At 34.4% G+C, this 22,518-nt stretch overlaps 1 protein-coding gene and 1 long non-coding RNA gene across 5 annotated transcripts in view; one reads left to right on the top strand and one right to left on the bottom strand.

The window, feature by feature from the left end:
- LOC134477366 (uncharacterized) overlaps positions 1–22,518 on the top strand; it is a 177,542-nt gene that overhangs the window by 6,557 nt on the left and 148,467 nt on the right. For all 4 annotated transcript variants that reach the window (XR_010049392.1, XR_010049393.1, XR_010049394.1 and 1 more), the window contains exon 2: positions 10,242–10,316. This is a non-coding gene — a long non-coding RNA (uncharacterized LOC134477366). The remainder of the gene's footprint in view (positions 1–10,241; positions 10,317–22,518) is intronic.
- Positions 12,063–22,518, bottom strand: part of Ptprq (protein tyrosine phosphatase receptor type Q) — a 201,870-nt gene continuing 191,414 nt past the window's right edge. The window contains exons 43-45 of the mRNA XM_063255200.1: positions 20,517–20,652; positions 13,597–13,720; positions 12,063–13,346 (exon numbers count right to left, since the gene is read on the bottom strand). Of these exons, the coding sequence (XP_063111270.1) occupies positions 13,309–13,346; positions 13,597–13,720; positions 20,517–20,652 (298 nt within the window). The 3' untranslated portion in view covers positions 12,063–13,308. The remainder of the gene's footprint in view (positions 13,347–13,596; positions 13,721–20,516; positions 20,653–22,518) is intronic.

Below are 22,518 nucleotides of genomic sequence, written 5' to 3'. Positions count from 1 at the left end.
GGCTCCTGTAGCAGTGAGTTACATAAACAAAGAGAAGTTCTTATTCTGAATCACCTTAGAGTGACCAAACAAATAGTCTTCTAAGGACAATGTAACTTGTAGGAGCTGTGAGTGTTTATTTGAGAACCCAATAATAGCTTCAATTTTTTTCCTAGTTGCAAGGCCAAGTGACAGTATTGGTGGCTGATGGCTGAGACTTGGATCTTTATTCTGTCCTGTTAGTAAACAACATAAAATGGTATTTTATATGTACATTACTATGTATAGACACTCTATCCCAGATAGTACAAAATAAATGTCCAAAATAAGATGCTTGAGGTACATGGCATATTTCATCATTCGGAAACACAGAGAGCAGCATGATGGAAAGAGATGGAGTAGGTTAGTGCACTATGATAATATAAAACTGGAGTAGAGACCACCTTGTCAAAGACCTGAGTCGTGCAATAATCACATGACCTATCTTTTCCAGTCAGCCTGTCCTACTTATAGGAGTTACAAGGAGGTCATCTAGGATGAAAAGGTGATCCCAACAAATGGGAGGGTCTGGAAACAATGCATGGATGTCCTGAACATGTAGCCCAAAACAATAGCTCACCTACAGGGAAGTCTTTTTCCAATTAGACTTTCTATGTTTTGAGGATATTTTGCTCTTTGGAAATCATTGAAATATCAAATGCAAATGTGATCAGTGAATATGAAGCGGAAAATACAGCAATGAAAAGTACCAATCAAATTCTACAGAAGACTACTTGGAAAAAGACATTCTATAATGTTTTTAAAGAGCAGTTTTTAAAATGTTTCCCACAATTTAGACAGGTTGAAACAAATTAAATTTCAATAAGTTATTTTGATGTTTTTGCTTTATTAATATGCATCACAGTGAAGTTGAACAAATCATTTTGTATAAACCATTCATGAAGAAAGTCTTTATTAATAAATCCATTCCCTATAATATCTCCTAACATATAAAATTAATATACTTCCAATTTTTCATCAGTTTTAATTATTCTTTTGGTCAGATTTAATAAACCAGTGTAAAAATATTTTTTAGATTTGATTACTGTCCAGGTATTTGTTGACAGAATGAAAAGATATAACTGGAAATTGCTACCAAGAAAGGGTAAAACTTGGGGCTGGGGATTTAGCTGACTGGCATAAGTACCTGCCTTGCAAGCAGGCGTTCCTGAGTTCAATCCCCAGTACCGATAAAAATGAAAAAGACAAAAAAAAAAAAAAAAAAAAAAAAAAGGGTAAAACTTGAAACATTTCAGTTCCAAAAGTTTTATTACTAAGAAACAGGTTAGTTTAGGTCCTTACTTTCTTAGAGTGATGGGTACACTTAAGAATTAACACATACATGGAGGGTAGAATTTCTTTCTAAATGTGTTTCTGAGAAAACAGATGAGCATATGCTGTTTGAAATCAACAAACAAGATGTTTACATGGCCCATAATAAAGCATTTCTTTCTGCAAGTACTTTAATGTGGATGGTGACAACATGACTCCTATAATGGATATTTGGGAGAGTAAGTTCTTTTCATACAAAGGCTCCATTGTTGTGTTCCCTCAGTTCCACTTCTCATTCCCAGGTCCTCTTGGAATTGGCACCAACTTCTATTTTGACCTTGTTTATCAATTTTCTTTCAAGGGAATTATTCTCTTCCTTCAGCTGTTGTGTGACTTAAGGTTTTACAAACTCTTCTGAGAGGCGTCTTGTTGAACATTCTTCCTGTGTTCAGAGGAGTATGTAACAGCAAGATCCTGAAGTATGTCTTAGAATCGTTGGCATGTTTTACCACTTGCTCCATTCCCATTCGCACAGAAGGAAGCATTAGTTCGACCTCTCGGAAAGTGAAAAGAGCAAAATCAATTTGTTCTCATGGTCAAGACTTAATTGTGAGGAGAGCAGTAAATCTGCACCAGCACGTCCTTTCCTAACCCGCATCCTTCCACACACCTGATCTGAGTGAATCCAATGAATGCCTCAATAGAAATTCCTTACAGAAATGATTTTTGCTTTCTTCAGTTGACAGCCATGAGTGTCCACATTGAGTCCACTTCACAGCCAGGACTGGAAGCACTAACATGTCCTGGGTAACAGAGAGAGGTTATTGTATCCCTTGCTGGCTTTTATTTGTGATCAGCAATCTGCCTCCATCTGAGGATTAATGGGCATGAAAACGAATAATATAAGGAATGGCTACAGATGTGTATAACATTTATTTAGTCATAAAATGAAGCTGGACCGTGAAGTGGTATGAATTTTCCATGGCACAAGCTCTTTTCTTGTGTGTCAGTTTTTGTTTTGGGTTAGTGAGAAACATCACATCACAAAGAAAGAATGCAAGGCTCAAGGGTTACTTCAGCTTTACCAATCTGTTGTGCTGTTCTTGGAAGTGTTTATACTTGAGGTTTGCCAAAAGGCAGTGGTTACTCTGTGGTTGCTATGCTTAAAAATTGTATGTGTGGTAAGTGAGGCCGAGATGCTTTGATATTCCTTTTTACCATTTTGCTCAGAAAAATTAATGTGGCTTAGTCTTTTAAATTTTTTATGTTATGATGTAATAGCTCTAAGAACATATGATATTTTTCAGAAAAGAACAAAGTCCTTTCCAGATACTCTTTAATCTTATACATAATATTCAAAAATAACTAGACATTTCATGTTTACAAACTATATTTTTATTTCTTTGAGGATTTGGTATTTTAAATGTTTTTCTAAAAATCTTTTAAATGCCTGAGAATTTTTCTTTAATCTTATCCATGACAATTCACCAAGAAGCTTGTTTTTATTTCTGACTTTGAAGAAAATTCCAGAATTTTTCAATGGAATAAGTTATTGTTTAAGGATTCAAGAAATGATTAAAATCGTTTTAGATAAATGATAATGCCGTAATGCTATCTTTGGCAGTGCTGATTTTCTTTAAAAATTTCAGAAGTACATTATCTTAGCAGTATCTTCAACTATAGGAAAAAATGAAGAGTTATGCAAGATCTTATAACAGTAACATGAGACTTTCTGAGGGTGCTGTAGTTTAACCCTGCCTTCAGAAGTGAGTACCGGGCTATTCTGGGACTCTGGAACTTTGAAAAGTTATTAAGGGCAAAGTAGAGAGAGGAAGAGAGACAGAGAAAAAGAAGAGGAGAGGAATGAGGAAGAAGAGGGAGAGGGAGAGAGGAAGAAAGAAAAAGGCTAAAGGGAAAAATATTGTAAATCACATTGAATTCAAAATTGACCATTAAATTTCTATCCCAAACTCTAACAAAATCACAAAATTTGAAAATCAGTTTGTAATTATTTAAAGTGCTTCTTATTTATGGATCAACAGAGAAAAAGCTTTGAGGTACAGTACATGTTCTTTTAAATAGTTTTCTTCCTTGGGAAGAAGATTTGGAGGAAAAGTTATGATATGCCTCATGGAAAGTTTGGAAGCACTTAATGTCTCTTACCTGCTTCCACTTCAAAGTTCATGACTGTAAGGAAATACTCACAAAGCTCCATCCACTTTTCACAACCGTCTCTTTCCACATGGCTCATACTAACTACAGTATCTAGTTCTATGATTATTTATAACTTAGCTCTTATGGCATCTCCCTACAATGCTTATTTGTTCACTATAGTGGGCCGGAACTGTGTAATCCATAATCATCACCTTAGATGACAGAAGATTACCTGGTCTAGAATAGATACATAAATCTTTGCAAGGGAATGAATGAAATAATGGCAAAAATCTTCTTTCATTTTCTTTGAGATGAAGCAGCATTACTCTGCCGCATACTGTATACCTACTTGATATTTGTTTAATTTTTACGAGTGATTTGCTTCCAAGATGTTTGTATAAATCAGAGCAAAGCCTAATCTTATTTATTCTCTTTGAGACTGATTCAACTGTTGTTTTGAAAGAGTTTCCAAGAATTCTTATGGGGCTTTTGTAGGTTGTCTACTCAAAAAAAAAAAAAAAATAGTAGTAAGACTTTATTTTTGTTGCTAACATTGCTAAACATTAGACACAGATGTGGCTGTCTTAACTGAATCATAGTAGACCAACTGGAGTTGGTTGACATCAACACATTCAGGCAGTAGTCATGAGAAAGTCTGATTATTTCCTGGCTACTTATCTGCAAAGCAGTAGTAAGTTACATGTTTCATCATCAGTACCTAAATATCTGGTCATCTCCCATGTTTCTGGGCATTTATGTCAACAAGAGTCATTATTTCACCCAGCTGGCTCCATAAGACGGATCCTCAGGACCATAATTACTTGCCCACTCTCTAGAATGCTCCCCAAAGAGACAGGCTGCATTGCTATCTTCTCATCTTTCTCTTTTTTTTAAAATCGGTACCGGGGATCAAACTCACGACTGCCTGCTTGCAAGGCAAGTGCTTATGCTGCTAAGCTAAATCCCCAGCCCCCTTCTCATCTCTTGACAAGGAGGCTGGCTTAGGGTTTCCTGGGAGATGAAGGCAGTATAGAATTCAACATAGGGAATTAATCCTTATGGGCCTCCTTGTTATCAAATTTCTTTTTTACAAACCCTGTATTTGTAGCCCTTATCTTAAAGTAACTCAATTTTATTTTGTAAATCCTAACTTTTAAAAAAATTATTTTATTTAAAGATAGTAAAGCCCAATTAAATAAGACAGAATAAAGCCAATCAAAAACATAACAGTGCAAGTAATACTGAACTTTGAAGCAGGATAATAGGAAATTAACAAGGGCTACCATAGTATATTTTATTATCTTCACAATAGCAGTCCATTCCATCAGACACAATAAAATCAAGTAAGACAATACAGAATAAAACCAATCAAACAAGAACATTGCTTTAAAAATGGCTTTAATGTTACATACTGGGCAGTCCATTCAAGATGACTTTGAGACGATCCCATAGCCTGTATGGTGCTCCTGAAGTAATCAGCCCTCAGGATGCCAGTGTGAGCCTGGAATCAGTTGCACCAGCAACCCCGGGTGTGAAGTCTTGTTAAAATTTTGATCCCCAAGATCCCCTGTAGCCCAAGTGAACCAGAATTATTTCTGTAAACATTAGCAGTTGCTGATAATAGATGTATCCAATTCAGTTAGAATCCCCTGGATGGAAATACTGGAGATAATTACAGTGCAGCCATGTTGAGAAGCTCTGGTCCAGTACATTGCCCAACACCTATTTGATGCTCAAAACTTATAAATATTCTTAATGTGGTGGGAAATGGTAACTACTAATTAAAAAGCAACATTTAGTTCTAATTTACCGTGATAAATTCAATTAAATCTTCAGTATTTTTTACATCATACAGAACTAAACTTTGACTTTTAGTGAGCATAAATTTCCTCAAAGTTCACGTAAGTAATTTTATATTAGTAAAAGTAAACATCATTCACACTATAAATGGAATTGACTCTACCTATATAATCTCTTTTAGTAACATATGGATTTTAGAATAGTATGTCAAACAAAATAAAGTCATAATTTACTTACTCTAAAATCCAAATTCTTGGGCCACAGATTTAGCTCAGTAGCGTAAGTGCCTGCCTGGCAAGTGCAAGGTTATGACTTCAATCCCCAGAACAAAATGAATAAATAAATAAATAACCCAAATTCTTTTATCATGATAAATACCAACATATATTGACTATTGTTTGCCAGTTATCATTTAAAATTCTTTAGGTATAAATTCATTCTTTTCATTGTCAACCTAAGAGAATTAATATCAACTCACAATCTTTATATTGTGCATTGAAGTATAAACCGTTTAGTATCTTTTATGTTGCTATAACAGCATACTAAATAATAGGTAAAGAAAAGAGGTTTGTTTGGCTCACATTATTGGTGTGTGGAAGGTCCAAATAGCATGGCATCAGCATCTTAGCCAGGGATCCTGCTGGTAGAGAGGTAGAAAAGAAACTTGCTACCTACAAAAGGGGCCAAGTACATAGAGTGGCCTATTTCATAATATTTCATTCTCTAGAAAACTAATCTACTCATGTGAGACCAAACCCATTCATATGAGACAGACATTAATCCCTTCCAACATGGTTTCTCATGATTGAACCACCTTTACTGGCGCAACTCCTAAATGTTCTACCTCATCAGCCCTGCCAAGTTTCTAGCACGTGAACCTTCGGGAAACACACCACATCCAAGCCATCATACAAACATATGGCAAATAAATGCCAAGCTGTATCAATCATTTCCCTCAAAGAGGGAAATAATTCATCTGTCAGAATTAAAAAATTCATGCATCAGAATGAAATAATTCATCCATCAGAATTAAATCTGCATAAATGTCTTAAATTGTGAAGGTTTCATTTGTTTGTGTGTTTGGTTTTTTTGCTTTAGATGTTCACACGGTTGCATTTTCTTTGGTGTTTTGGTGTGCAGTCACCTGCCTTACTACATTATGGGAACTATGAGAGCCAGAGTATAAACTAATCCACATCCCTAGAATGTCTGCTGCCAGATTATGTGGCATGTCATTTAAAGGTCAAGTATGGACTCTTGTTTGGTGACGTTACATTTTTTTTCACTATTCATAGTCCAGTAAATATATATATATATATATATATATATATATATATATATATATATATAAACATTTTTCCTTATAGTTTGCCTTACCCAGCCCTAACTCTGTGGCTTCGTTTCCCAGTCACTTGACCTTATTTAAATCTGCATGGGGCCAGTTCCAAGATTCTCTGTAGCCTTGCTTCACCTGCCTGTTATGATGTACCACCTCCTCCCAGCTACTCTCATGTGTCCTGCTAGCCTGGTTTAACACCTGTTGTTCGTTACTGTAGTCTCTGGACTAGTGTCCGCCTCCACGCACGAGCGTGTTGGCAGCTTAATTCAGACCTGCCTGCTCAGCCACAGCACCTGCCTCACTCGGAGGGTATCTTGTTACTGCCTCACTCTTCCTCTTGAATCAAATGAGTTTTGATGCGATCTCTTAGAAAATATATTAAACCCATTCTGTCTCCTTAAAGAGTGTGTATAATGCAACTAAAAGAGAAAATAATTTGCCAAAGACACAGAAATGTTGATTATTTTGTGTATTTTTATTGTTTCATGTAGTTTATGAAATATGATAAACTTCAATAAATGCTCCTGAATTCTTAGATGTTGAAGGAAAGTGTGCATTTTAAGAAGAATGTGTGTGTGTGTGTGTGTGTGTGTGGACACACATAAAAAGAGTACAATCTATCAGTGTTGCTGCATGCAGATTTCTGTGAAAAACTGAATTTGCACATATGACTATAATGTAAAAAATGATTGTTGTTGAACTATATTTAATAAATTGCCCAATTGTATAGAATTTCATTTTTTTCAGCTGCAACTGCTTAAATACTTTTTGAATATTTTCAAGTTCTTGGTTTCATTCAGGATAACTGGTCATCTTGAACAAATGACATATTACTATGTGCTGGCTTTCCCACTTCTCCAGCCTTCATTTATATATTATCCAAAATCGTTTGTTCACCCTCCAACAGAAAAGATATTTATTTTAGCATGTGAGTTTTGGTAGGAAAATATATTATCAAACAGACAGCATTATTTTATTTCTATTTAAGTGAACTCCAACTGGAACATATTAATTTGAGTCTATCTCCTGTGTAAGGTATTATGCTAAATGCAATTTAGATAAAATCATAAAAATCCTTGATTGGTTATGCAGGCAAATGAAGACTAGTAAATGGAAAATATCAGTATATGAGAATATGTAAAAATACCCTCAGACAGGTGCTAAGTTATATATTGGTTAATAAGGGAAATATAGCAGGCAGTTCAGGGAATGTTTTAGATAGCAAAAGAACACCTAAACTTGTTCCTCTTAGCTACAACTTTGTACCAATGGCCAAACTCCACATCTTAGCAAATATTTGGTTTATATCTGGAAAAGAAAAAAGAGAGGAATTGTTTTGGGAAAGGTATTTTTAAAAATATGGACTAAATACAATGGCAATGAGGATTACTGAACGAGCTGCGGAATCATCAGAGCTGGGAGACAGGAGTGTAAACCTGGCAGAAATGTACAGAAAGTTGGAAAAACAATACAATTTGGTTTGCATCAAGTATATATTAGAGAAATAAGAAATTAGCAGAAAGGATACCGGAATACATATCTATATATAAAGGCTAGTATTATCACACTATCATATGAAAGAAGCAATTTAATTTTCATAAAATAAATTACTATAGGCAATATTCAGAAGTGTCTGTACTTGAGAATGGGAGTATAGTTAATATGTATACACTAAATTTAAGTAGGTAATATCATAGGTATACCTCGTATACCATGAATCTGGTATTCGTTTTATAATATAAAAGAATTAGTGGTAAAAGACTAAGATCAGAAGCCAGACTTCACGGACTCAAGCTTAGGATCATTGATTTATTTAATGGATAACTTTGGTTGGACTATGTACCTTCTTTGGTTTAGTCATCTTTAAAGGCAAATAATGCTTATTTAATAATACTGAATTAATTTTTATAAATTGTTTCCCAAATGCCTAATGTATGATAATTTTCAAAAAAATGGTTGTTAATTACAAGTTTAATTATAACAATCTGTATGATGCAAATAATACATATCACAACTTAAGTATATTCTTTAAAACATAAATGTGTATAATTTCTTTAAAACATAAATACATGTAATTTTATAGACAGTAGGTACTAATTCTGTTTCTATCAACTTTATATTTTATTTCCTCAAAATATTTTAATAGCTATGTTAAAAGTTCTATTTCTGCTATTTGTGCATCTGTTTTTATAATGGATCATTCTCTGGTTATAGGTCACATTGTCTTTTGCTCTTTCATTATGTCTAGCTATATGTAGTTAGATGTTCAGTATTATGAACAAGACACTAGTTGATATAATTTGGGGGACTTAATGTTTTAAAAGACTGTAGTTTATTTTACAATACTATATATTTTAAGTTTATGTTTAAAACCTTATTTTAATGTTTTGTTAAGGGAAGCCTCATTTACTGAGAATTCTGTAGAGAACTCTGAGTGTCAGGTGTTTCCCATTCATATTTCATTTTAAGAAAGAATATTTAAGAGTTCAGAATTTAGAAACTGGTTATGCTTAACTTGCAAATCAACCTGGAAGGATTTGCTGTCTTTATAATTATAGATGTGCTTTTTCCTTCAGTCTCATATTCTGTCAAAAATGTTGCGTGTACATCAAGATATTCTCTACCCTATTTTCATGCAATAAGAAGAAAACCTCTAGCTGGCTAATTACACACATATTTTTTATGACATTTCTTTATAATGAATATTTCACATTTATACAAAGCATGCCATTTGGAAGACTTATGGAAATATATTCATAAGAATATTTATAGAATATTTTTATAACAAACTCTTTTACCACCATCCTTACAAAATATGGTTTGAGCCATAGTAATTAAGCTTCCATTGTCTTATCTTTTATTATTGTATATCTAATAACAGACCTTTCATATTTTAAAGGTTTTTAAAAACTTAAATGAATAATGAATGTAAAAGCAAAACATCTATAGTTTATTATAAAAATCTACCAATTTTTGAATATTAAAATAACTCATTTGTGCCTTTAGAAAATCATGTTAACTGAGGAGAATAATATATTTATTTTATTACATTGTATTATATCAGTTTTATTTTCAGAGAATGGTATTACAGGCACTGATTGAGAATGCCTAATTGAGTTATCAAAAATGAAAATTTTCATGACCTCTTTTCCAAGTCATATTTTATATTATTTGTGTTCATATTCATTTTATTCCAAACATTCTTTGAGTATGTGCTTAATTGTTCATTTAATAAAAGATATCAATGGTCTTAGTTGGAGTCAATGTATCTATCTTTGCTTTCTCCTCTGTCTTTCCATGTATAATATACAAACATGACACTAATATCACAAAGAACAGCACAATGCTAATATGGGATCCATTGTCTCATTAATAATTATTATACATTGATCAGCTGTGATAAAAGACTATTTTTACTTGATGAAGTTCATTGTAGTTTTTTTTTAAAAAAACATTTCATATATGTGATTGTCATGGTTTATGTCTGTGTCCCCCAGGCCTCATGAGTTTGCATTGTGTATTTGTGATTGGTTCATTGTCTAGTGCTTGGATTGATGGTGTCAGTGCTCCACCCACATAGGGGTGGAGCCAGGATGTGATGTAATGGCAGGAAGAAGGTGTGTCTTGCTCTTTGCTGGTTACTGTTTGCTGTTTGCAGCCACCATGAAGGGCAGCCCAGCCATGCCTACCTCCCTTGGAGTCAACTGAGTGTGGACTGAAACCTCCAAAAACTGTAAGAAATAAACCTTTCCTTTCCAAACTTGGGCTTCAGGTATTTTGTCTCAGCAATGAGCATAAAGTAACTAAGACAGTGATTTGTTCCTATGGGCTAGTGGACATACTAGCCCTAATTTTATATTTATTAAATCATTTACCATAAAATACCACATGTCCTAGGAAGACAAGTGGTTTTGCTAAGATTGTATAAACTTTTTCCATATTTTTACTTTTATTCAGTTGAGAATTTCAGTTCATTATGTGCCCTTGGCCTCATAAAATTTTACACTGAGTCTTCCAAAAGGTGATGTCCATGAAAATGGACTTGGTTATCCCAATAATGTATGGATACTCTGCAGAATTTAGATTCTATTTTTGAAATCTAGTGTTTGACACAGTACATGGTCAGCAAATCACTGTCTCCTTAATGAAGAAGTCAAGGGTTAATTTCTTCCACAATAACCTATAAAATAAATGACAATTATGCATATAAATGAGAGATGAAAGCAGAGGTGTTACCCACAGCTGGTCTCATCTCTGAAACATTGTTCTGAGTGGCCCCGGTTTCATTTGATTCACATGAAACACATGTTGCTTATTTACTGTACATGTTCTTCAACAAATTGTGACAAATCAGTTCTAAAAATGTTAGATGTTCTGTTATTTTAATTTGCACATAGCAAACACATGCAGAATTTGTATATACATTGGCTCTTTTACAATATAGTTAAAATTGGTTATCATTAATGTGCTACTTTCAAATCAATTTCAGTTACACTTTCTTGATATAGCTAGTAAACTGTGTACTTAAATTATACATGTACCATTATGTTTATTCCGATAATGAAGTTGAGTCTTTTATTCTGATCCTGATGTCTTTTAAAGAAATCATATATTACTTAATGTACGGCCTGAGAGCAGACAGGAATATAACTTGAATACTGTTAGAAATGATTCTAAAGACTATCTTACTCTTACTTAAGTAGAATATTTATTTTAACAGAATTCTTAAGTGATCCATGCAAAAATTAAAATTTGATAAGAATTGCCTTAAAAAGAACTAATACTAGTAGTATTGCAAATACTAGTATTTGTTTTGCAAATATTCATACACACACACACATATATATATGTGTGTCCTATTATTTTTTACATATAAATATCTGACTTACACAGATATTACAGAACATGGCCTGCCTTGTAGTTTGAGCTATTGTTTCTTTTTTATCATTTAACATACTAAAAAGTAAATGTAATCAGTAATTTCCTGTTTTCTGTATTTCATGAATAAAAAACCCATACTGATCATACCAGTTTGTTATACATTTTCAATGACTAACAGGAAAAAACAAGAACTTTAACTCCAACTTGAATCTTTTAGATTTCTCATAATTTTTTCTTTAACTTTCTATAAAGTAAACTTGTTAGAACAGTGGTGAATTGTATTTATTTATAGTTCCTTCCTATGAATAATGAAAACGCAAATTTCACACTTTCCTTTAAGCTGTTCATGAAATAAAGGATTTGATTTATTGGGTAGTGAATCTCATTTATTCTTTGTGGATGCTTTGGGAAGTGACTATGTCTTAATTATTTATATTATACAAATTATATTATGTCATTTCTTTTATTTAAAATGTTATTATATTAGTATATGTAATATAATTAACATAATTATCTATTATATCTTATGTATGTTGCAAAATTGTATTTATATTTAAATGCAGATCTCTGAAATCATGATACAAAGTAACTCCATTAAAATTTGGTTTTATTGGCCATCATATATTCTACATGTATATTCCAGCAGAAATAAAAATAAATGACTCTTATTACAGAAGAAATATAATTGGTTCCATTCATTTTTATGCCTTTAATTGAAATGTATGGAAAGACAATTTCATATAGCTTAACTTATTTAGGACATTGTTAATATATAATAAAGTGAAGGCTGAATGACTTTATTTTTAAAAATCTCTAATTTACTACAGTGTGCTTAATTTTCTTGTTTTCTGTTCACCAAATATACTCCTCCAGAATAACCCTTGGGAAGTGAAATAAAGGCCACTTAATATAATCTATTCAGAAGTCTCCGTTGGCACCACAGCAGCACATCATTAGTTTACAAGCTTGCAACACATTCCATGACTTTATTACTGTTTTTCATAGATATCTGCTGAATAAACCCTTCAAAATTGTTAATATTAGGTTGAATATAAACATAATGCACAAATATTCTGATACATTTAACTATGCATTTAATACACAATACAGTGGTACAACTTGTGCCCTACATTGTATAAATATAGGCATGCGAGAAAGAGACCCTCTAACTTCATATGTGCAATTGCACTTTTAGTTCTCCTCTTTCTTTTTCAAAATTGAGGGCACAATGCAATTTAAATAGCCCCAAGTTCCCCTAAAGAGCTACTGTGTGCTGTCTAAAGGCTAAGTAATCCCTGCAGTGCCAGGGGGTTACTGTTCAGCTGTTCAGGATCATGAGATGATATCTCAGCACTCATAAAACAGAGGACTCAAAACACAGGGGCATACATGGAAGTACAGATCATTATGACAGTCCTGGAAGTCTTCCACAAGAAACGTCAACACCCCAGAGGCCAAAATAACACTACTGAATCAACATTTACAGCTTTTGTTCAAAATTAAATCTGATACATAGGGAAAATCCACACTGGAACCTAAAAGCTAGTATAATAATAGTTTTCATATTTGGCTTATTCCAAAATACAGACCACCTTCAAAACCTATGGGGCATATTTTCTTAAACATTTTAAATGTACAAGATTTATTCTGTATAAAACAAGTAACTATCCTGAATTAGCAGATCTAGAACTGTTCATAAAATGGTCAGTCCATGTAATAAGGCACAGTGAGGGAAGTATAAATATTTCTTCAAGGTTGCACGTTTCAATTCAGAAGCATGAGGGGGTAATTTTGGCCCCTGGGATTTGAAAATATCTTCCAGTTGTAATCTTTGGTCTGAATATTTACATGGTGGTTTCTTCCCATTCAAGCTCAACATCACCTATAATATAAAGTAACATATCACAAGAGAGTATTAAGCTAACAGTTCAAAAGACTTAAGTGTTTCATGGCAAAAATGCAATCCAGATGGAAAGGCTATTAGCCCAATTTAGATCAGAGAGAAATTTAAAAAATCTTATATGTACATTAAACTAGCTTATACAACATTTTAAACTTATGGTTATTATGCAATTAATCCTCCTGTTCCAGGTAGTAAGTCAGCCAATTGAGTACATATTGTCTCTGTTTACCTTCCATGGCGTCCAAAGAGTCCATCTTCTGAAGTGTGGAATAGTTAACAAAGCAGATGGGCTGATTACTCCCTTTATTTGACAAGAGATCCAAAATGCACTGATGTAAGAAGATATACTGTGCCTAGATATCAAAGGAAGTATAGTTAAACAAATGGCGGGCTAGGGATTTTTCTCATATGGGGAGATATAGTATTACACTGAAAAGTAGTATTGAATTCAACAAATGTGAAATAGCTAAATCAGAGGCACAGTTTACCCTAGTATATAAAAGATATCTACCAGTTCAAACATAATGTTTGCTAAATTCCTGCATTTTTTGTAACTTCAAAATTTTTAAAAAATCTGTCATTAAACAACAAATGTTAACATATTCTTTCTTGCTGTGATCATAAAATGTGGCAAATCTTATCACTTAATTTGTTCAGGAGCTTCCTTTTTCTTTTTGATGTAATTTCTCTTACAATTATTTTTCTAGTTAGAATGCAAATGATACATATTTTTGAAATCTGAAAATGAGCACATTTGAATATATTTAACAATTCTGTTAACCACCTGGACTTTTGGCCTACTCATTATCAAGTACCTGTTCACAACTTGACAATACAAGGCAGTTGATTGGTAAAGTTTCCAAACATTTAGGTGCTGAACAAAGAGGTCAATCATTTCACTTCATTTGAATGTTTGGGTTAAATTCAGTACTATCTGGATTCTTTTAAGTTTATCTAATATAATTCAATAACCTACTTGGTATTTCTGAGTTTGGATTTTTCAAAGATAGTTAAGGCTAAAAATAAAGGTACATTTAAAATCATCCTTGTTTGTACATAAGAAACAAACCTAACTTTAAAAGAAAAAATGTTTAATATATAATATATATACATATATATTTGTGTGTGTTATGTATATATATATATATATATATATATATATATATATACAAACACGAAAACACGAATTGAACGTTAATATAAATAGAACATCCTTAAAAGTGATCATTTTAAGAGATTATGTATGTATTCCAATAATAGCTCAAATTCATTCTTGGAACTCTATTGAAACTGTCTTCAGAAATTATTGGCATCATTAGTAATACCTATCTTTTCCTAGATTTTAGAACATTTCCACTAACATTTTATTACTAGAATGTCAGCTGTATAAGAATAGAACTTAATCATATTCACTGCTCTATTCCCATTGCCCATGATACTGCCTGAAACGTACTAGTTGCATAATGAATGTTCGTTTACTTGGTCCAATTTAATTCTCACAGCTTGCCAATCTTTACTATTTAAAGACTTGTAATCTGGAGAACATCCACAAGTCATTAGGGGTCAAGTTTTGTAAGTGAGGTGGATGATCAAGTTACAGGATTCAATTTTGGTAAGAAATGAAGTGGTATAAAGTAATAACTATTCTACCAAAATCGCTAGTAAGTTACTTCTCATGGTAATTCCAAAAGTCTATTCAAATATTTATAACACGACAAATAATATCATTGACAGAAATATACTGACACAACATGATTTATTTAAAAGTTATTTAAATTTCTGAATTTGAGTACTTTTTTAAAGCACACATGAATTTGAAGTCATACTTGATATATGAAGCTTCTGACTATCCAGATCTCATCTTCACTGGAAAGAATGATAGCGTAAACTCTGCCAACAGAGCAAGCTGAGCTGTACAAGACAGTCCCAAGGCTGCCAAGTTCCTCTGCCAACCTGTATTATTTCCAGGGAGGCTGTGCAGAGTCATGAACAGCCCAGTTTCTACCCTAGCTTGGCATGCTGTCCAAGGAATTAAATGTTTTTGATGCTCAATTTCCTCATCTCATATAAAAATCTATATTGTAAGATTTAACATATAAATGTATTTAAAGAAGCTAGGCGTTCAAAATACAACACCTCCCTTTTTTTCTACCATATGTGAGTTCACTCCAGTAAATTTCCAGGGTATACAGAATAGGAAAGGGACTGATCCAGCTCAATCTTTATTCAATATAATTTTAGATGTTATCATCTTTGATGAAGTTCCTGTATTCTAAAACCAGCAACAGCAGCAACCCTTGTCTGCCATGTATACGCTGAGACTCGAGCATTTCTCAAGAAAACTAAAATCATTTCCCCATACAACAGAAGAAAATAAGCAATGCTGGTTCATAAAGACTGGAGCTACTTTTATCTTTTTCATCACAGAGAAAAAGATAGTGAGAACCTAACTTTAGAGAACTCAGAAGAAAAGGAGCTTTGAAGCACCTGCTTTCCAACAGGGAGGGAATGTAGCAAAATATTTACTGCATGCTGGTTATTCTGTGTGTTGTTTAGATACTTTCTTTTATTTACTACTGATAACAAACTTATGAAAATTTTGCCATCTCACAAAAAAGACATAGCCCAGAGACTGAAAAATGTCTCAGAGTCAACAATCAGCCCAGCTGGATTCTGAACTCTGTTTCTGACTTTGAAATCCTTACTCTTTCCATTTCTTTACTCAACCTGAAAGTTGTTGCTCTGCCTGGTGAAACAATTATAATGTATGAAATTTATAACAGTTACTGAGCACTCTAGTGTGTAAAATTAGTAACAGGCCTTCTTGAACACGCTGTTTACAAAGTTCAGCTCCACAAAGCTGCAGCAATGACAAATTTGTTTTCCCTTTTAATATTGGAAGATTTACCTCAGATTTTTGAAAGAAATAAAGTCCAACCCTCTGTCCTGTATTAAACTTCTTTGTATCTTTATTTTTAATTAAAAATCAGAAGGATATTGAATTTTAATAATGGTTGACAGTTGGGTTGAAATGAAAGCCCTCATAAAACTCCTGCAGATGTGATTTTCAGGGGCCATTCTAAAATATAATATAAATGCCATTCCTCAAAAAGTTTAATACAATGAAACAAACATTAAACCCCAAACAGGCCCTTGTCAAGAAAATGCACAGGTTTCACATTCATGAAGCACCTCTGGTCACACAACATATTCCACTTTTGAAGTGACTGAAGGGACTTATTTGCCTCCTTTCAGCCTTTAAGGGAATGGGAATGGATTCTATTACCTAGTTTCACCTAATTGTTCCAGAATGAAAATGGCTGTAAAAGATTCGTAGCAACTATAGAATGAAATTAATATTTAGCATGCAAGTCCAAATGAATGATAAGAAAATTCAGGCTGATGATCTTAATTCTAGAGTAATCGTCCTGTATCTAGATTATTATGGAAAGTAACAATGCAATCAAATATGACAAAAAGTTAGATTTAAATATATATACCTAATTTGACATGTGTATTTTAAAACTATTATCAAAATGAAACAGATCTCATTATATATTTCTTTTTTGAAAATATCTAATGATATGAAGCTATGGCAATTAGCAGTGTTTTCAAAATATTGTTTATTTGATCTAATGTTTTTCAACTTAAGTTGAATACTTAAATGTTTTTCCTGAAGAATGAGATATCTCTGGCCTGGAGCAGCTTGTTCCTAAGAGCACTAATGCCCTATGATATTGGCATTGAAGGTTGAAGTATACAAGGTTGAAGTATAAAGGATTGAAGGTCCCACAATCGTAAGAGTTTGGAAAAATATTACTATTACTCTGGCAAGGAAGTGATAGATTTAATCTGATCTAGGAGAGTATCTGGTGTGCCTTGAACACTCATTACATCTTGGTCAAGTACCTGACTGACTGTTCTATTTTCTTGGAGCAACTGTCCATAGAGTTTAAGGCAAAAATCACAGTGAGCAGGGGATCAAGGATTGGGGTAAGCAACAAGGTAAATAGATATGCAGCAGTCCTATGAATGTGTTCTCAAGCTTCAGCCATGTATGGATTGGTCAGTGTTTGCAGGGACAAAAGCAGGACTTTGAGTGTGTTGTCTCTTTGGAATGAGCTGCCTGGCCCCTATGAATTCTTCAGCAATCATCTGGAAGGGCTCTTTTAACTCTGGAATGGTGGCTCTAAAGCTATATTTGTGAAACTTGTTGAGGTAGTTAATGAGGGGTGGGCTGACAGGAACAAATCAAAGGCAGAAGACATTCTTTAGGTCCAGACAGGTATACCAGCCGGCTGTGGATGGCAGAAGACTGAAACAACGTATATAGTGAGAAATCTTGGCAGCTCAGAGATCTTGGCTTTATAGGCAGGGGAACATGTATTTTAGCAGCTTGACAGTCCAAAGACATTTTATGGTTTTAAGCCTCATTTTTTTTTCTGGGGAAAGGATGTAGAAAGAGGTTATCCCAGAGCCAAATCTATTACTAGGGCCTCCCTGAAAATAGTGGGAGAGTTTCCAAATCCTTGTGGTAACTGAGTAACAGTCTAAACGTGGTGTATGGGTTGGGAACTGCAGAATGCAAGGTGATGGATGGTACAGATATCTTGCCCAAGGTGATTAACAGTCTATTAGGCTGATGTGTGTCTGGATGCCAGGTTCTGTTTCCTGAGACATCTGACAGCAATGGGGTTGCAGTAAAGCAACATGGTTGATGGCCAGGCCCAGAGGTGAGTCTAGTTCATACCTTTGGGAGGAAAGTTCTAAGAGCTTCAAGATTGAAGTTATCTGTCTCTGGCTGATACAGGCATCACCTATCTCTTGGGGGAACAGTTAAATCTGAAAGTACAGGGTTAAATGAGAGGAAGGCCAGCTGGTATGGTGCAAAGGAGATGATCTCTTCTAACTTGAAGAGAAGGTCTCTTTGCAGAAGCAGTATGAAGACTGGCTTACACAGGAATTTATGTTTGGTGAGATATCCTCTCAGGCTGCAAGTTTGTACCTGATAAAAGGGGCAAAAAGCAAGAGTCCCAGTTGCTCTAATGATGGTAACCTTTTGACAGAGGCACATTTTGAAGCCAGAGAGTTATCTTCCATTGTCTACCAATGGAAAGTCACAGGTGTGCTCCTGACTTTTGCAATGAACACAGGTTCCTGGGGACCCAGTTTGATAGAGCTTGGGCTGTGTCCTATTTATCCAGGCTCAACAGGGTGAGGAGAGGTTCAGATTGAGGCAGCCCTGGATAGTCGATGTTTTTGCGTGTCTCATGGATGGAGGAGGCATTTATTTTTTATGTCTATAGCCATTATAACTCATTATAACTCACAGGGTATGGTCATCTATCAGGCTGGATTTTCTTATGCACATTAGGTGATTATATTAGGTTTCTGGGTAATAGGGTTGTTGGACTTTTTGACCCCCTTTTTCAGGTCTTTGAGAAGCATTTAACTGCATTGTTTCTAGGCAAGGTGACCTTTGGGAAAGGCCATAGCAACTCATCAGGGATAACAGTCCAACTTTTCCTTAGTCAAAATGTGGAACTCTGAAGGAATTGTTGGCAGACTTCTTGGGTGGGCATTAGGTAACACCATCTGACTAGGATAAGTGTGTCTCTGGGAGGTCCTCTGTAGTGAATGTGGGCAATGACTGATCAAACTGGAACTCATTCAACTGGAGCTGAGAGCATGGGATTGAAACTGTTGGCAGCAACTCTGGTGGTCAACAAGGGTGTCAAGGTAGAATTCTTAGGAAGAATGTGGCTCTTTTTTCCTTAAGTGGTCTGGTTTCAGTTTTAACTCAAGTACCTGACTCTCAGAAAAGCTCAGAAAAGCTCTTTTTCCTGCAGTCAGAGAGTGTGGTTTCGACTGAGTTCCTTTCTGTGACTTCCCGCATGTGTGTTGAATACTTGAATGATGGCACAACAAAGAGTGGGTGCCCCTCAGAGTAAGAGATCACCTGGCCATGCCTCTCATAGGGATACAGGTGAGATTTAGTTAAGACGGTTTTTGAGACCTGCGTTATGCCTTATGTTGATCACCACAGAATCACAGGAGAGGGCCCAATTGGCCACTGTGACAAGTGCTTCCCAGTATTGGTGCACAGATGGTGTAGCCTATTGCTTAGCTGTCTATTCTGTTCATTCACACATTCATTCAGTATGCACTAAGAAGTTAAATATTCCAATTCCTTCCCTCAGTGGTGATCCTAAGAAGAGCTGATCAGACTCCTCTTCTAATCAAGTTGAACAGAACTGATAGACTAATAGAATTTCCTATTAGAAAGATAAGATCCCTCAGTATACAAATTATTAATACAGTAAATAAATCTGAAAAATTTTGGTAGATTCATTAATCTTATAAATATTAGTTTGAATCACATGAAATTACCATTTTTATAAGTACTAGCCAATCAAATATTAGTAATTTCATATAATTTAATCTAACATCTTTAATCAATGTATTACAACTGACTATGATAACAGAGATGTTACCAGAATCATGCAGACAGGCAGACACACAGATAGACAGGTAGAGTACATCTTTCTCCATTTTGGGACTGATTTGAGCCAGTCAGTGGGGAGCTGGGAATCCTCCAGATCTCCAAAGGAACTGTAGAAATCTCAAGAGTTCACCTTTCCATCAGGACCTGGAGAGGCCCTTGCTCCATCCACAAGGGCCGTGACCAGTGGCCAAAGAGGTCAACATGGCAGGTCTTCTGGCCAAAGCACCAGGTGCTCTGTTAAACAGAAACACCAAAACAATACCCAGGATTTGGAGGAAGATTTATTTAATAATGGACAGGCACTGATTGGGATCATTCCCAAAATATCAGGCCTTAATCTCCAGTGGTCTAGGGATGATATGGAATAAGCAAGCAGGAAGTACAGAGGCAGACCGTCTTATCAGCTGGGGATTGGTCTTTACAATATGTATCATATTGTCTATCAGTATAAAGTAGGATGAAGAGTCAGTTAACAGTACTTAAAGGTGATGTTATTTCTCCCATAATCTCCACTTGCTGTCCTTCCCAAGACCTGCCTCAGAGGTTTGTAATGTAGGAAAGAGTGCCTGCTTCAAAACAGATCACTACCAAGATCCTCTCACACAGAAATTCTAGAACTGACACTGCAGGTTTCAGTATCTTACCAGGTTCTGCACCATGCACATTCTTTCACTTCTTAGTTCCGCTACTAGCCCATATATATCCACAAAATCATGGTCATTTATATGTTGTGTTAGATGGTCCAGAGCAATAAAAACTCCAGTCCTTCCAACTCCAGCACTGCAGGAAGAGAGAAATTACACGAAATTCATCCCATGAAGGTTTACTCATTTTGATAGTTATACAGATACATGAATTATAATAACAATAAATTCTAAAAAGTTTCTTTTGTTTGAAGACAGTTTTTTTTTGAGCTTCTCTGGATTTTTATGTTAACCAAAACTGTGTTTAAACACAGCAAGCTGAGAACCAACAAGGCATTATTAACTATTTGAGTCTTTCTCATTTTTTAACCAATTAATTTTAACTTGCTCCATAATATTTTAGGGAGTATTGGTAAAATAAGATTTTTTTTTCTTTTTGCGGTACTGGGGATTGAACTCATGAAAAATAAGAATTTTAAACACTCACTATTAGAAACTTCATTTGATGATTCTTCCAACTACCAGTCAAAATGTTTATTATGAAGAATATATTTACCTAGACTAAATAGTATTTACTTAGACCAAATAATATTTTCTTTAAATGATACTGAAAATAATCAGTTGCATTGTTCACTTTTTCAGGGTTTTTTTGTACCTACTATAGATGATATAATCAACAAGTTACTTCCTTTCAATTAATTCAATACCCATGGGTGGTTGCTTCATAAAAATTGTAAGTTTTTTTTGCTTTAAAAAACTATTCTTTAGGCTCTACTCACCCCCAAAATAAAAGTTGTTAAGTGATAAACCTCAGAAACTTAGTTCAGAATTTCCTATTAGAAAGGCAATACCCCTCAATATACAAATTATTAGTATAGGAAATAAATCTGAAAAAATTTGGAAGGTTCATTAGTTTTATAAATATTTCTTTGGATCACATGAAATTGCCATTTTTATAAGTACTATTAAAATATTGTACTATTGTTATAAGTACTATTAAAATACTTGACTAATCAAATATTAGTAATTTCATATAATTTAACATATTTAATCAGTGTATTACAACTGATTATAACAAGCCCACTCATATGCATGAACAGAGAAATCATAGTTTATCATTCGATGTATTTTTAGTATCAGGAATTATTCTAGGTATCTGGGGTATATAGTTAACAACACACTATCCACGTATAATGGAGATTACATTCTAGAGGTCAATGGTACAAAAACACAGTATGTATGTGCATCATAGTAACAAGTGCCAGGAAGAAAGATAAATTAGCTTAAGGAAAATCAGTTAAAGACAGAACAAGGCCAACAGAAAAAGTATCTCAAATAATACAGTATTTCAAAAGAAATATGATTAAGGAACAATCAAGTAAGTATCTCAGAGAGGGTCACTGGACCTTGAGGCATGTATTATTAGCGAGATACTAGCTCCGTGTCTGGAAGAAGAACAGCCAGACCCAGGAGGTGAGAGGGCAGTGGGGAAGGTCAGAGGGGTGCCCAAGGACCAGGGCATGTGCTTGTGGACTGGCTATAGGACGCAGATGAAGAAGAGGAGAGCTGAAAAACTTCAGGGTTATGGCCTAATCAGAAAGACCATGCTGTTTACCAAGCCTGGAGCAAATAAAGAATTGAGGCATTGAGTTAATTGTTCTGCTTCAGACATGGAGGATTTGTAGAACTATTATATTTTGTATCTCCTTAAATCACACATGAAGAAACTATCAAATGCTTAGAAAAAACCTCTTTTCTTTTTAAATAGCTTATAGTGGCTGCGGTCGAGTATATTCAAGGTATAAAGAAACTGAAAGCAGCTTTGTTACCTTCATTTATTGTTTACTAACGGTTTTCATCATCATCGATGCCAGCATAGAATCAATCACTGACTCCAAGCAAAGTGCCATACTATTTACATAGCATAATATTATGTTAAAAACTTATGTATGTGACAGGAAATTAAATTGAGAGTGAGGATGAGACTTTTTTGTTTCATGTT

The sequence above is a fragment of the Cavia porcellus genome, unplaced genomic scaffold, assembly GCF_034190915.1.
Source record: "Cavia porcellus strain 051 isolate PalLab524CR breed Dunkin Hartley unplaced genomic scaffold, mCavPor4.1 scaffold_8, whole genome shotgun sequence".
NCBI lineage: Eukaryota > Metazoa > Chordata > Mammalia > Rodentia > Caviidae > Cavia > Cavia porcellus.
This window is presented reverse-complemented; position numbering and strand designations above follow the sequence as displayed.